Below are 15,422 nucleotides of genomic sequence, written 5' to 3' on the forward strand. Positions count from 1 at the left end.
CATAAGTAAACAGCATAAGTAAATAGACAAACACATAGAAAAATAAGCTAAATGAAAATAAAGCTGTACATGAGAATTTCACAAACAAAAATTTAGTGAACCCTCCGCAGTTGAGTTTTAATGGTGCTAAAGTATTAATCCAAAACACAGCGAAATACCTAGTAATGATTTTTGATGTAAAGCTCAGATAGAAATAACATTAAAAAAAAAGAATAGAATTAGAAAATAAAAACAGAGAAAACTTTTGACTCCTAGGTCGCGGGTTTAGATTGTCAACATACAATAAGGTGTTGATATATAACCAAATGATAAAGCTTATATGGACGTATGGATTTGCAGCTATGGGGTTGTGCCAAGCAAACACATATCAAACAAATACAAACTTTCCAGAATAAGGTCCTTCGTAATATGGTGGGTCCACGGTATGTGCGGAATAGTGATATTCTTTGGGATCTGGGTATCCCCCAAGTTTGTGAGAAAATAAGGAATTGTGCCAAGAAACATAGGTTGCGTTTGGAACAACATGTAAATGTCAGGGCCTCCCGACTTATAACAGAAAGAGGGTTTGCACAAAAAAACTGAAGCGAACGAAACCTTTTGAATTAGCCTAAAGTGCTCTGACAGCACTTCCGTGGCTTCCTTCACGGAATATAGACACAAAAACACGATAAAACAAAACTAATGGTCCATGTGAGTTTTAGGTTGGGTTGAGTCCCCTACTATTGATAAGTTTGATGACAGGTTCGGTCCCTCCATCTTTGTCTTTGGATGATTTTTAACACCTGCATTAAAAAAAATTAAAGAATAAAACAATTTTCTTACAATTTATTCATCAATATCGGAATAAATTAATGAATATTTAAATATAATAAGTTTGGCGTTATACTCAATTTATTAAAACTACATAAAATCGAAATTTGGATCTTCGAAATTATTTGGTCTAGGAAGTTGACTAGGACCTGAGCTTCCTATCATATTCGGATTCGATCCTACCATCTGCTGTAACTGTGGCCTAAATTGATTACCTGGCTGAGCGCCTGGTTGTTGCAAAAGCATTCTAAGGCCTGGATTCGACATCATTGGGCGAACCATCCGTTGTTGTTGCGGACCGCCGATCTGATTAACTCCCTGTATAACAGGTATGTTAACCGCATTAGGACCTTGATGTTGCATTAATCCACCCATTCCGGTCCTTTGCATCATACCTATCTGTTGCAAATTATTTTGAATTTGATCTTGCTGCATTTGCAGTTGTACTTGATTTGGATTATAAGAATTGAAATGTTGTTGCGTATTCGTCTCCGATGAAATATTTGAACTTTGGGACTGCTGCAAGGAATTTCCGACTACATTTCCAACCATGTTAACATTTGCACCAATAACACCAGTAGGAATAATTTGGGAAGTCTGAGACGATTGCTGCGTCGATTGTGATTGTTGTTGTGACTGTTGATGCTGTTGCTGTTGATGTTGCGACTGTTGTTGCTGTGCTGGTTGTAAAGGTTGCTGTTGAGGTTGCAATTGTTGTGCTGATGGGGATGGTTGTTGCATTTGTTGGGGTTGCTGTTGCTGAGTATTTACGCACGGTTGCTGCTTCTGTTGAATGGCCTGTAAAAGAGTAATCAATATAATTGCTTGAAAAAAATAAGAATCAAAACCCACTTTACGTAGCTGATCAACGAACATAGTTTGATCGTTTGGTATAAAACCTAAATATGTTTTTTTTTCGGGTGTGTACAACAATATAAGTATTCGAATATCACAAGAAGGACCTTGAGTTGAGACATTGAAATGCACGCAACCAGCAAATCCATTGTTCATAATTTTTGATAATGCGTCTAATGATTCGCTTGATTGTGGTTTAAAGACTACTACTTTAGAATCTTTTAAATATTCCCCTCCAACATTACCAACTAAATGTTTTGGCATTAGTTGCATCAAAAGTCGTGGCGGCCAATTATCAGCTTTGACTTCAACTTCACCATCTTTTATATTAGCAAAAACTTGGCACTGCACTGATCGAGCTGACTTAGATTGATCTGTTTTAGATTTTTCTAACCACTCGAGGGTTCCACTCCAAACCTTTTCCCTCTCTGCTGAAATATTTCCAACATTAGTACTATTACTACTTGTAACAGGCGCATTATTTGAAACTGCAGATCCTGATTGGTTGTGCTGAGATTGTTGGTGCATAAGTTGATGCTGTGCACTCGATGCTTGCTGCTGCATAGGAAGAATTCCTGGTTGCTGACCTGCTGTTGAAGGTTGTTGTTGATTTAATAGTTGCATTCTCATTTGTTGCTGTACGGGAGTGAGCATTTGATTTTGCATTTGCTGATTCATATTTATATTGGGCGCATTTGGAGGTTGGTTAAGCTGAGAAATCAAAACAGAATTTGAATTCGATCCAATATTTCCCACAATTTGAGTTTGTTGTTGTTGTTGCATATTTGCACTTATGTTAGTACCACCTAAAATAAAATAGATATTGAGAAATTTGTATGTAATAAAATAAAATTAAAACTTTTTTTTTTTTTAACTTAATGGAAATTTCTTCATGCAACTGCAGAACAGATGGATGACGTAATCAAAGGAACGAGTTAAAGGCAGAAATTTTAATGAATAATTTTTCTGCCTTTAACTCGTTCCTTTGATTACGTCATCCATCTGTTCTGCAGTTGCATGAAGAAATTTCCAATAAAATAAATTAGTAGTGTAATAGGCACATTCTTATTGATTCCGCAACTATGATGTTGTATTAGTAAAATTCATAATATAATTAGTGGAATAGGCACTATCCTATAAATATATATGTTCTTGTTATTGTGTGTTTCAATGGATTGTATGTAGCAATCAATATAAACAAAAAAAAAAAAAAAAACAAATACTTAGTAATCATGTGAATTACAGTATAAAGCAATGTAGAGAACATTTCGTCGGCAATTTCTTCATGCCTCTGTAGCTCAGTTGGTAGAGCGTCCGCCTAGAAAGCGGTAGGTCACTGGTTCGAGTCCAGTTCGAGGAGAAAAATTTTTTTAATGAATAATTTTTCTGCCTTTAACTCGTTCCTTTGATTACGTCATCCATCTGTTCTGCAGTTGCATGAAGAAATTTCCATTAAGATAAATTAGTAGTGTAATAGGCACATTCTTATTGATTCCGCAACTATGATGTTGTATTAGTAAAATTCATAATATAATTAGTGGAATAGGCACTATCCTATAAATATATATGTTCTTGTTATTGTGTGTTTCAATGGATTGTATGTAGCAATCAATATAAACAAAAAAAAAAAAAAACAAATACTTAGTAATCATGTGAATTACAGTATAAAGCAATGTAGAGAACATTTCGTCGGCAATTTCTTCATGCCTCTGTAGCTCAGTTGGTAGAGCGTCCGCCTAGAAAGCGGTAGGTCACTGGTTCGAGTCCAGTTCGAGGAGAAAAATTTTTTTAATGAATAATTTTTCTGCCTTTAACTCGTTCCTTTGATTACGTCATCCATCTGTTCTGCAGTTGCATGAAGAAATTTCCATTAAGATAAATTAGTAGTGTAATAGGCACATTCTTATTGATTCCGCAACTATGATGTTGTATTAGTAAAATTCATAATATAATTAGTGGAATAGGCACTATCCTATAAATATATATGTTCTTGTTATTGTGTGTTTCAATGGATTGTATGTAGCAATCAATATAAACAAAAAAAAAAAAAAGCAAATACTTAGTAATCATGTGAATTACAGTATAAAGCAATAGAGAACATTTCGTCGGCAATTTCTTCATGCCTCTGTAGCTCAGTTGGTAGAGCGTCCGCCTAGAAAGCGGTAGGTCACTGGTTCGAGTCCAGTTCGAGGAGAAAAATTTTTTTAATGAATAATTTTTCTGCCTTTAACTCGTTCCTTTGATTACGTCATCCATCTGTTCTGCAGTTGCATGAAGAAATTTCCATTAAGATAAATTAGTAGTGTAATAGGCACATTCTTATTGATTCCGCAACTATGATGTTGTATTAGTAAAATTCATAATATAATTAGTGGAATAGGCACTATCCTATAAATATATATGTTCTTGTTATTGTGTGTTTCAATGGATTGTATGTAGCAATCAATATAAACAAAAAAAAACAAGTAAAAACGTTTCAGTCGGTATAAACCGATTGAATTATACCCTGCACCTTTCGTTATTGAGTAGCAATTACTCGAACCTGTGAGATCATTCTATAGAAACTTCACGGACATGTCTGACCTAAAATTGGACATCCGACTGCCAAGTTTCATCAATCTGACCTTATAATTTTTCAAAATATTTAAAATAAGCTTTTGGGGTTGTATGGCAAGTACCCGAACCTGTCAAGCAATTAAACTAAAACTTCACAAATATATCTGATCTATAATCGGACACACAACTGCCAAGTTTCATGAATCTGACTTTATTCTTTTTCCAAATATTTAAAATTAGCTTATGGAGTTGTGTGGCAGGTACCCGAACCTGTCAAGCAAATCCTCCAAAACTTCGGAAATATGTCTGACCCATAATTGGACACATGACTGCCAAGTTTCATGAATCTGACTTTATTATTTTTCCAAATATTAAGAATAAGCTTTTAGACTTGTATGGGAGCTACTCGAACCTGTCAAGCAATCGCACCAAAACTTTAGAAATATGTCTGACCCATAATTGGACACACGACTGCCAAGTCTCATGAATTTGACTTTATTATTTTTCCAAATATTTAAAATAAGCTTTTGGGGTTGTATGGCAAGTACCCGAACCTGTCAAGCAATTCCACTAAAACTTCACAAATATATCTGATCTATAATCGGACACACAACTGCCAAGTTTCATGAATCTGACTTTATTCTTTTTCCAAATATTTAAAATTAGCTTATGGAGTTGTATGGCAGGTACCCGAACCTGTCAAGCAATTCCTCCAAAACTTCGGAAATATATTTGACCTATAATTGGACACATGACTGCCAAGTTTCATGAATCTGACTTTATTATTTTGCCGAATATAAAAAATTTGCTGTTGGAGTTGTATGGCAGCCACCCGAACCGGTGCAGCTATCCCATTATAATTTTTAGAGCATGTGTAGAATATAATTGGACACATGTATACAAAATTTTATATTTATAGCTTTATTAGTTTTTGAAATATTTAAAATAAACTCTTGGAGTTGTATGGCAGCTACCCGAACCCGTTGACCGACTTAGTCCAATAACAATAGGGTTCGTCCTTGGCACAAAAGAAAAAACTTGTGAAAGTTTGGTGTCGATTGCATTATTGGTTTTTGAGTTATCGTGCGATCGGACGGACGGACGGACGGACGGACGGACGGACGGACATGTCTAAATCGACGCAGAATTTTACGCTGAGCAAGAATATATATATATGTCCATACCGCAGATGACTCCTTCAAGTAGTTACAAACTCCATACCAAAGTTAATATACCCTTCACGAAGTGCAGGGTATAAAAAAAAACAAATACTTAGTAATCATGTGAATTACAGTATAAAGCAATAGAGAACATTTCGTCGGCAATTTCTTCATGCCTCTGTAGCTCAGTTGGTAGAGCGTCCGCCTAGAAAGCGGTAGGTCACTGGTTCGAGTCCAGTTCGAGGAGAAAAATTTTTTTAATGAATAATTTTTCTGCCTTTAACTCGTTCCTTTGATTACGTCATCCATCTGTTCTGCAGTTGCATGAAGAAATTTCCATTAAGATAAATTAGTAGTGTAATAGACACATTCTTATTGATTCCGCAACTATGATGTTGTATTAGTAAAATTCATAATATAATTAAAACTTTTGTTATAAAATAATATTATAGTTAATAATAAATAAGGTTAGGCCGCTATAATATGCCACAAACAGCTCATTTTAGGAAATAAAAATAGGTTTTAAAAATATTTATTAAATGACTTTAATTTATTATTCAATAAAAAACGCAAAAATAACAATAACCAATACAATAAAGCAAAACAAAAATCAAAATATTGTAAGAACAAGAATAAAAACTTAATCAGGTTTATTTTTAAAAGTTTGCAGCTATCAAAGAGGAGTTCTAGATCAAGTTTTGAAAACTGCAAAAAAAACTGCAAAATTTTTGAAGAATAACTTGCCATTTTATATGCCGCGTTTAGTGAAACAAGGCTGAATAAATCATTCTCTATTTGGTTAGTCTGATTTAATATTTCGTTGCTATTATTAAGAAAGTGCTGTTGCAAATTATTGAAAAATAAATGATAAAACTTTGTGTGTTGTACCTTAAAACATTTTTACAAACAAAACGTTCGTTTAATTTCAACTGGATTAAAGTTTTTTTTTAATACAGGTGTTAAAATTTATCGATAGACAAAGATAGGCGAACCCAACCTGTCATCAAACATATCAATAGTGGGAGACTTAGTCCAACTTAAAACGCACCTAGATGGTCATAAACTCCTAAAACTAGTTTTATAGTGTTTTTGTGTCTATATTTCGTGAAGGAAGGCACGAAAGAGCTGTAAGAGCACTTTAGGTCAATTCGAGAGGTTTTGTTCGCTTCAGTTTATTGTCCAAACCCTCTTCTCTATAAGTCAAGAGGCGTCGACATCTACATGCTATTCCAAACGCGCTCTGTTTTTCATGGCTCAGTTCCTTATTTCCTCAATTGCTTGGGGGACACTCAGATCCCTATGAATATCACTATTGCGTACATACCAGGGAGCACCCACCATATTACGAAGGACCTTATTCTGGAAAGTTTGTATTTGTTTGATGTGTGTTTGCTTGGCACAACCCCATAACTGCAAGCCATACGTCCATATAAGCTTTATCATTTGGTTATATATCAACACCTTATTATTTGTTGACCATCTAAACTCGCGACCTAGGAGCCAGTAGATTTCTCTATATCTTTTTTTCTAATTCTATTCTTTTCTTCTTTACATGTTATTTTCAACTGAGCTTTACTTCAAAAGTCTTACCTAGGTATTTCGCTGTGTTTTGGATTGATACACATCTTTCACATGTACAGATTTACTTCCATTTAGCCATATTTTCCGTGTATTTGTCAATTTACTTATATTGTTCCTTGCTTCCCGTACTTTTTTTATCGATTCTTCAACACTTGATCCGACTGCAAATATTATTGTATCGTCGACAAATGTAGCTAAAGTTACACCTCATAAATCTGTCAAATCGCTTGTATTAAGCACGTATAATATAGGACCCAGAATATTGCCTTGAGGCACACCTGCCCTATCAACTTGTTAGGTTTAAATAATAAAGCCAAACTTTATCAAACGCCTGAACCACGTCCAGAAATATTGTCGAACATATTAACTTTCTTCTAACGCCTTTTGCACAATATTTGTTATTCTGTGTACTTGATCAATATTGTTGGGTGATTTAATACAAAAAATGATATGGTTTAGAAGCCATATCATTTTTTGTATTAATTGTAAGAAGGCATCAGCCTTGTTAATAAAAGTTTTGATATCATTGGTAGTAGAGAAATCGGTCTATATGACTTTTGGCTCATTGAAGGGTTTTCCCGGTTTTTCTATCATAATACCCTCCGATACTTTCCAAGCACTAGGAAAAACTTGAGCTCAACTGTTGCATTTATCAATTTTTTCAAAAGTGTCGTAGCCCTTCTCGGCAACTCTCTTAATGAGATCATCAGCAGTGATGAGATCAAAACCTGGGGCCTTATTCGGTTTAAGCGTTTTTATCGCTTGGCAAATTACCTTTTCATTAAAGAAAGCCATAGTGCTTTCATCTATATCAAAGTCTTCTACAAAAGAAATACTAGAATTGAGCTCATTTGATTGAAAAATTCCCTCCAAGTGATCAGCAAATAGTTCAGCTTTATCCCTGTTGCTTTTTGACCATGATCCACCACCTTTTTTCTGTTGGGAATTAGCTTTATCGGTTTCTTGATAGTTTTCGTTGCTTTCCACAACGAATAATTCGTTTCTTTAATTGCCGATAAGCCCTTTTCTTTTGAGTATTTGAAAAATTCTATTCACAATCATTCTATCGTCTGAGTGACGCGATTCTTGACATTTACGTTTTCTTGATAGAGAATATTACATTTTTCCAGGTGGCTTTCTGTATCAATTTGATAAAACCCTTCATTTATTGATGCATGATGTTATTAAACATATAACCCAAGATTTATATGTTTAATAACATCATGTTTGAAGTCTACCCAATCTGTGATTTTGTTGACTAAAATGGGTACGCTCCGATTATAAGCTATTTTCTCACTGAGGGTTAATATTACAGATGGGAATTAAAATTAAAATCATCTTCCAACTTCAATAAATTTGCTGAAATTCCTTAAGATATAAAAAAGTCAATAAGATCTGGTGTTTTGTTAGCATCAGTAGATTGACCTACTCAGCCAATCTCCTTACTTAGAAGTCTGACTGCCAGTAGAATGATAGGAACATGCCAACTCCCGAATGGCTTTTCTTAGTTATCTGCTTCTATTTTAGTCACTTCTATATTATAGGCACCTCCCAGTAAGACTCAGTTTCATCTCGCGCATAGTAGATGCTTAAAAATATTCTTCTTTATTTTACATCCCGGTCGACAATATACTGAGCCGACATTGAAGTCCTGCTTAGTGGACTCAATTTTAACCACAACGAGTTGAAGCTCCTTAGTCTCTTTTTTGGATTCCTCATCATATTTTATGGTTTTCCTAATTAAAATAGCACTACCTCCTCTTGGATGGTTACCAGGGTGAATTTAGCATCTATAACTCAGTACATCCAAGTACTTCCTCAAGTGGGTTTCTGACAACAGAGATGCATCGATATATTTAGCTCTAAGAAACACTTGCGTTCCACATTCCAATTCGTATTTTATTTACTGACATTTTTCAGAAATCGCTTTGGGGTTGCTAGATACACATTATTGTATCTATTCTCCTTAGTAGTTAGTCTTATTGAGATTTCGTCATCTCTTTGTAGCACGTCTTGCATCATTTGCATCATGTTACCGTCAATTTCTTTAGGCTTTTGCATTGTATTTTTGTCAATTTCTTTATTATTCATGTATATAATTTTCTATATAATTTTCTGCCATTGCCAATGAGTATGTAACAACATTTTTTATCTAATTTGTTGTAAAAATATTAATCGTTTTTCGGGTCCATGATTACCCAGGACCCGTTTAGCCCGATTTCATTTCATTATTTTTTTTGTAATTCGCTAGCCACAAAACGGCCTCGGTAACTAGCAGGGTGTGCCTTGTTACAGTTTGTGCACTTCACCTGAAAATAATCTTTCTTATTACATTTTGCCGTCGTATGATTACCAGCACATTTAACACACTTAGCTCCTCTTCGGCAAATTCTTTGTGTATGACCAAACCTCTGACATCTCTTACATTGCGGGATGTACACATTATTTCTGAAAGGTTCAGCTTTTATTCTCATGTACTGAAGATATTTTATTACAGTATTTACATCATTTTCTTTTATTTTTTTTAATTTTATAAGTGATACGTTCACTTTTAATATTCTGAGGCTCACATGATGGATATAGGTTTATGATCTTTACTTTAATTGACCCCGTGAATTTATTTTCATAAGTATGCCATTCCAATTTGTCCTGATTAACAGTTTTAGTTAATTGTTTATATCCTTTTTTAAAATTGATTTTTAGTTGATCGTAATTAGTTACATTACTTACTATTACGGGCGGCCGTTTATGTTTTTTAAGTTGAGCATTCTTCTTTGGTGGAGATTTCTCCACACTTTTTTATTAGTGCCGTTTCCATTTCTGGTGAATTCTTGGCTTTTCTCTTCTCTGAGTTTCTTTTAGTTTTAAGAATCCAATTGGTTTCTCTAACCAACTCTTTCTCATCTGTTTCATACACGATCATACCTATTTTGTTTTTCTTGGTGCCACTTGAAACTGCTTTGTGTTAATATAATAATATTAGCCCAATAATCTTAAATTTTCTGCCTCGACCTTGCAGATCTCTTCTTTCAGCTCCTTACACAGGCTCTCCAAGTCACTTATACACGAATCCACCTTTGGTCACTGATGTAACGGGCTTTTTACATTACCCTAGAGGTTTTACTTTTGTTGTCTTCTTCAGACCTTCTTTCTACGGGTATATAAGCTTCTATGGTTTTTCTTTTAACTTCCCCCATAAGAGGAGACCTTGCATCCCTTGAACACTTGCCAAACGGGTTCATCAAGTTCACAAAAAAGAAATAACTTTACTTCTTTTCCACTGGCGACTTTTCTGAACGTCTTGAACATTCAGCCAAGCTCTCGTTGACAGTCATGACCTTTTTTGAAACTTTGCTAGATATCCCTACCGCATTTATATTCTTATTATTGGACATTTCATATTTGTTTATAAATTATATGGCTATTAACCAAGCCAAGGTTTCTTCCACCATCGTCCCTCTGGCATCAGACGCAGACCAGAAAGCCATCCATTCTCGATCAGACGCGCTCGGGTTTTGCCCGGATTTTAGTGGACTCATATAACGTAACTGGAAATAATGAGACGAAAGTTTAAAGTCTGGAGTTCAGCCCCTTGGCACTGAAGTTGCAAAATTTCCATTTAAGATATCGGAATTATTAAAGAAAATGTTGCCAACATTTTTACTTTTTATTTCAAATCTTTGAAAATGTTAGCAGTAAAAACTGTATTTTATATTTTGCTTTTTATTGCAGAGTTGAAAAATTATTGTACATAGATTTGTTGCAGAACTTTTTTATTTTTCGTGCTATTATTATTTTCTTATAAGTTTAATAAGCCTGTTACACAGCAGTAGCGAAAATAAATTATGTATAATTTATTCTTAATAATACTCAAAACATGTTATAGCATATTCCGTGACTTCAATAATGCGCTTACAACGTAAATTTCACAAAGCATCAAATTCCAAAAAGTTTTGTAAAAGCTCTTGACATTGTACACTTTTCCTAAATGCGTTTCATACGTAGTGGAGACCTAAAATAAAAGTAAATCGGGTATTGAAAAAATCGAGCACGCTTTTCTTATACCTTGTCATATAAATGTTGCCAAAAATAACCGATAAAATAAACTAGCATATATTGTCAACAATAAAGTGCTAGTTATCAAGTTTTTTTCCCAAAATGCAGCATAAAAATGTTATGTTTTTAATGATGTGAGAACATATTATAATAAGGTTGAGCCAAACCAATGGTTTGTATTGTAGCACTTTGCCCTTCAACAAGTGAAAATTCTGCTTTTAAATACAGTCTATGTATACCTATCACACTATTAAAATTATTTTCATTCATATACAAAACTATTTCTAGGATTGCATATATTTAGGATGAACGATTTATGCAGTTTTTGAAATAAAGCAAAAATTAATATAAAGTGGGGTTAAGATAATGCTCGATTTTAAGGGTTAATTGTATGAGTTAAGAAAAATAATTATATTTTTTAATGTCATGGAATTTACCGTTAGCTTTTTGTGTTTATAGAAATTTGAAAAAGCTTGCGGTTTCGGAAATATGAGGTGTCAAAAATTCAAATTTTACAAATTTCAAGAGGCGATAACTTGAGAGGGGGTGGAGATGGAAAAAAATTTTCTTCTAACGAAATGAACTATTTTTTAATGTCTAAAAGCCTCTAAAATTTTGGGCTTCTTTAGGCTGAGGTCTAGAAGAAAAACCAAATCAAAAATTTGAAAAAAAAAAAAGACTTTAGATAACGGTAAATTTAATCGGCCGTTTTGTTTTTATAAAGTTTAACTGTAGTATACCGCGCTAGGGGAAGCCAGCCACTGCCTTTCTGCGTTTGCAAAATTTCAAAAATGCTTATAGTTTTATTGCAACAAATAGTTAAAAAAGGCCAATTTTAGGGTTTCGGAGGGGTATAACTTCTAGAGGGGGGGAGATAGGTAAAAATTTTGTTCTACGGAAATAAGTTTCTAGTAAAGATCTATGTAAGTAACGTAGAGATAAATTTGGTTTCTACGGAGGATAAAAAACTTTATATATTATATATACATATATAGCTACTTCTCAGGTGGTAAAAAGTACGGGTACTTCTAGAAGGGCTAGAGACATGGGACAAAAGGCATTAGGTAGAGTTTTGCCTCTAGGGTCCCAGAAAAATCTGACATTGGAACTTTTTAGCCCCGAAATAGCTCTATTTTAAGATTTTCTGAAAAAATTTTTGTATAACAAAAGCACGTTTTTCTTTTATACTTTTTATAATTAGAAGCACAAACCAAGAAATAAATGATACGTTTTACGTTTTACGTTATTAACATATTAGAAACACAAACCGGGAAATAAATAATATTTGAAAATATAATGATCTCACATATTTTTGGTTCGCATAATCGAATTAATCTTAACGTAAATAAATTTCAGCTTTTATCAGACATCAGATGTTTTGTGGCATCTGAATATCAATATTTCATTTGTTGTTGTTTTGAACATTACGTTTCGTCAGCAAGCTTTAAAAAAATATACATACAGAATATATGTACGTATGTAGTTAGAATTTTATTATTATTGTTACAAACGAAAAACTGTAAAATGCTAAATTTTAATACATTCATATGTACATACATATATTTGAATAAAATTATTATTTTGTTTTTGCCTAAACCTTTTCTTTATTTGAAAAACTACATTCATATGTACATACATATATTTGAATACAATTATTATTTTATTTTAATCTAAACCTTTTCTTTATTTGAGAAACTTATTTCTATATGTTCACCCGCAGTTTTAAAAAAATAGGTATACATTCATAATTATATACGTTTTTGCTTAAAATTTTATTTCAAATTTTTTGAACAAAAAATTTTAAAATGTTCAATTCTAATACATTAATGTTCATACATATATTTGAATAAAAATATTATTTTATTTATGCCTAAACCTTTTCTTTATTTGAAAAATTTATTTCTTATGTTTCCCCCATGATTTAATAATTATGTGTTTCTATATGCCAAACCACAAATTTGAATATTATTCAATTCATATAGAAAGCTTAAAAAAATTAGTTAGGAAGCTTTAAAAAAATATATACATACATATTTATGTACTTAACTATTGTAACAATTTTTTTTTTGGAAATTTTCTTTAAATTTTTATAATAATATTTATCTGTTATATATTAAAAAAAAAATAAAACAAAAAATTTAAACAAAATAAAAAAAAATTTTTAAAATAATCCAAAAAAAGAAAAATATGACACCATCCAGGCAAGCATTGATCCAATAACCTTCTGGCTATCAGATTACCACGCTACCCATTAGGCTACGCAGTACCTTGAATTTTCCTTTATAATTCTATATTTTATTCATATTTCGTATAACTCTTCAAAAACCATCCTATTTTACATTATTATATATATATAGCTACATCTCAGGTGGTAAAAAGTACGGGTACTTCTAGAAGGGCTAGAGACATGGGACAAAAGGCATTAGGTAGAGTTTTGCCTCTAGGGTCCCAGAAAAATCTGACATTGGAACTTTTTAGCCCCGAAATAGCTCTATTTTAAGATTTTCTGAAAAAATTTTTGTATAACAAAAGCACGTTTTTCTTTTATACTTTTTATAATTAGAAACACAAACCAAGAAATAAATGATACGTTTTACGTTATTTTTATTATTAGAAACACAAACCGAAAAATAAATAATATTTGAAAATACAATGATCTCACATATTTTTGTTTCGGATAAACGAATTAATCTTAACGTAAATAAATGTCAGCTTTTATCAGACATCAGATGTTTTGTGACATCTGAATATTAATATTTCATTTGTTATTGTTTTTAACATTACGTTTCGTCAGCAAGCTTTAAAAAAATATATGTACATACAGAATATATGTATGTACGTATGTAGTTAGAATTTTATTTTTATTGTTCCAAACGGAAAACTGTAAAATGCTAAATTTTAATACATTTATATGTACATACATATATTTGAATAAAATTATTATTTTGTTTTTGCCTAAACCTTTTCTTTATTTGAAAAATTACATTCATATGTACATATATATATTTGAATACAATTATTATTTTATTTTAACCTAAACCTTTTCTTTATTTGAGAAATTTATTTCTATATGTTCACCCGCAGTTTTAAAAAAACTAGGTATACATTCATAATAACGTGTGTTTGTGTTAATAATTTTATTTCTAATTTTTCCAACAGCAAAATTTCAAAATTTTCGATTCTAATGCATTCATATGTACATATGTTCATATGTTGGAACGAAAAATTTTAAAATCTTCAATTCTAATCCATTCATATATACATACACACATGTATTCATATATACATACATACATATATTTTTACATACTTAAATTATTATTTTGTTTTTGTTTCTTTTTTAATTTTCGATTCTAATACATTCATATGTACATATGTTCATATGTTGGAACGAAAAATTTTAAAATCTTCAATTCTAATCCATTCATATATACATACACACATATATTCATATATTCATACATACATATATTTTTATATACATAAATTATTATTTTGTTTTTGATTAAACCTTTTCTTTATTTGAAAAATTAATTTTTGTATGTTTACTCCCATGATTTAATAATTATGCGTTTAAAATTTATTTCTATATATTCTACAGTTTTGAATATTATTAAATTCATATAGAAAGCTTAAAAAAATTACTCAGGAAGCTTTAAAAAAAAATATACATTCATACATACATATTTATGTACTTAAAATTTTTGCGAATTTTTCCAAACTATTATAAGAATATTTTTTTGGAAATTTTCTTTAAACTTTTATAATAACATTTATCTGTTATATATTAAAAACAAGTAAAAACGTTTCAGTCGGTATAAACCGATTGAATTATACCCTGCACCTTTCGTTATTGTGTAGCAATTACTCGAACCTTCTGAAGTCATTCTATAGAAACTTCACAGATATGTCTGACCTATAATTGGACATCCGACTGCCAAGTTTCATGAATCTGACTTTATAATTTTTCCAAATATTTAAAATTAGCTTTTGGAGTTGTATGGCAAGTACCTGAACCTGTCAAACAATTCCATCAAAACTTCTTAAATATATCTGATCTATAATCGGACACACAACTGCCAAGTTTCATGAATCTGACTTTATTATTTTTCCAAATTTTTAAAATAAGCTTTTAGACTTGTATGGAAGCTACTCGAACCTGTCAAGCAATTCCACTAAAACTTCAGAAATATTTCTGACCTATAACTCGACACAAAACTGCCAAGTTTCATGAATCTGACTTTATTATTTTTCCAAATATTTAAAATTAGCTTCTGGAGTTGTATGGCAGGTACCGGAACCTGTCAAGCAATTCCTCTAAAACTTGACAAATATATCTGATCTATAATCGGACATCCAACTGCCAAGTTTCATGAATCTAACTTTATTATTTTTCCAAATTTT

The 15,422-nt window shown here is 32.0% G+C and overlaps 1 protein-coding gene across 1 annotated transcript in view; it reads right to left on the reverse strand.

Annotated features, from left to right (window-relative positions):
• Positions 1–802: 802 nt before the first annotated feature.
• Positions 803–15,422, reverse strand: part of LOC129614170 (mediator of RNA polymerase II transcription subunit 25) — a 64,223-nt gene continuing 49,603 nt past the window's right edge. The window contains exons 4-5 of the mRNA XM_055528588.1: positions 1,663–2,471; positions 803–1,608 (exon numbers count right to left, since the gene is read on the reverse strand). Of these exons, the coding sequence (XP_055384563.1) occupies positions 901–1,608; positions 1,663–2,471 (1,517 nt within the window). The 3' untranslated portion in view covers positions 803–900. The remainder of the gene's footprint in view (positions 1,609–1,662; positions 2,472–15,422) is intronic.

Source organism: Condylostylus longicornis, unplaced genomic scaffold, assembly GCF_029603195.1.
Source record: "Condylostylus longicornis isolate FDR11 unplaced genomic scaffold, ASM2960319v2 ptg000105l, whole genome shotgun sequence".
Classification (NCBI taxonomy): Eukaryota; Metazoa; Arthropoda; class Insecta; order Diptera; family Dolichopodidae; genus Condylostylus; species Condylostylus longicornis.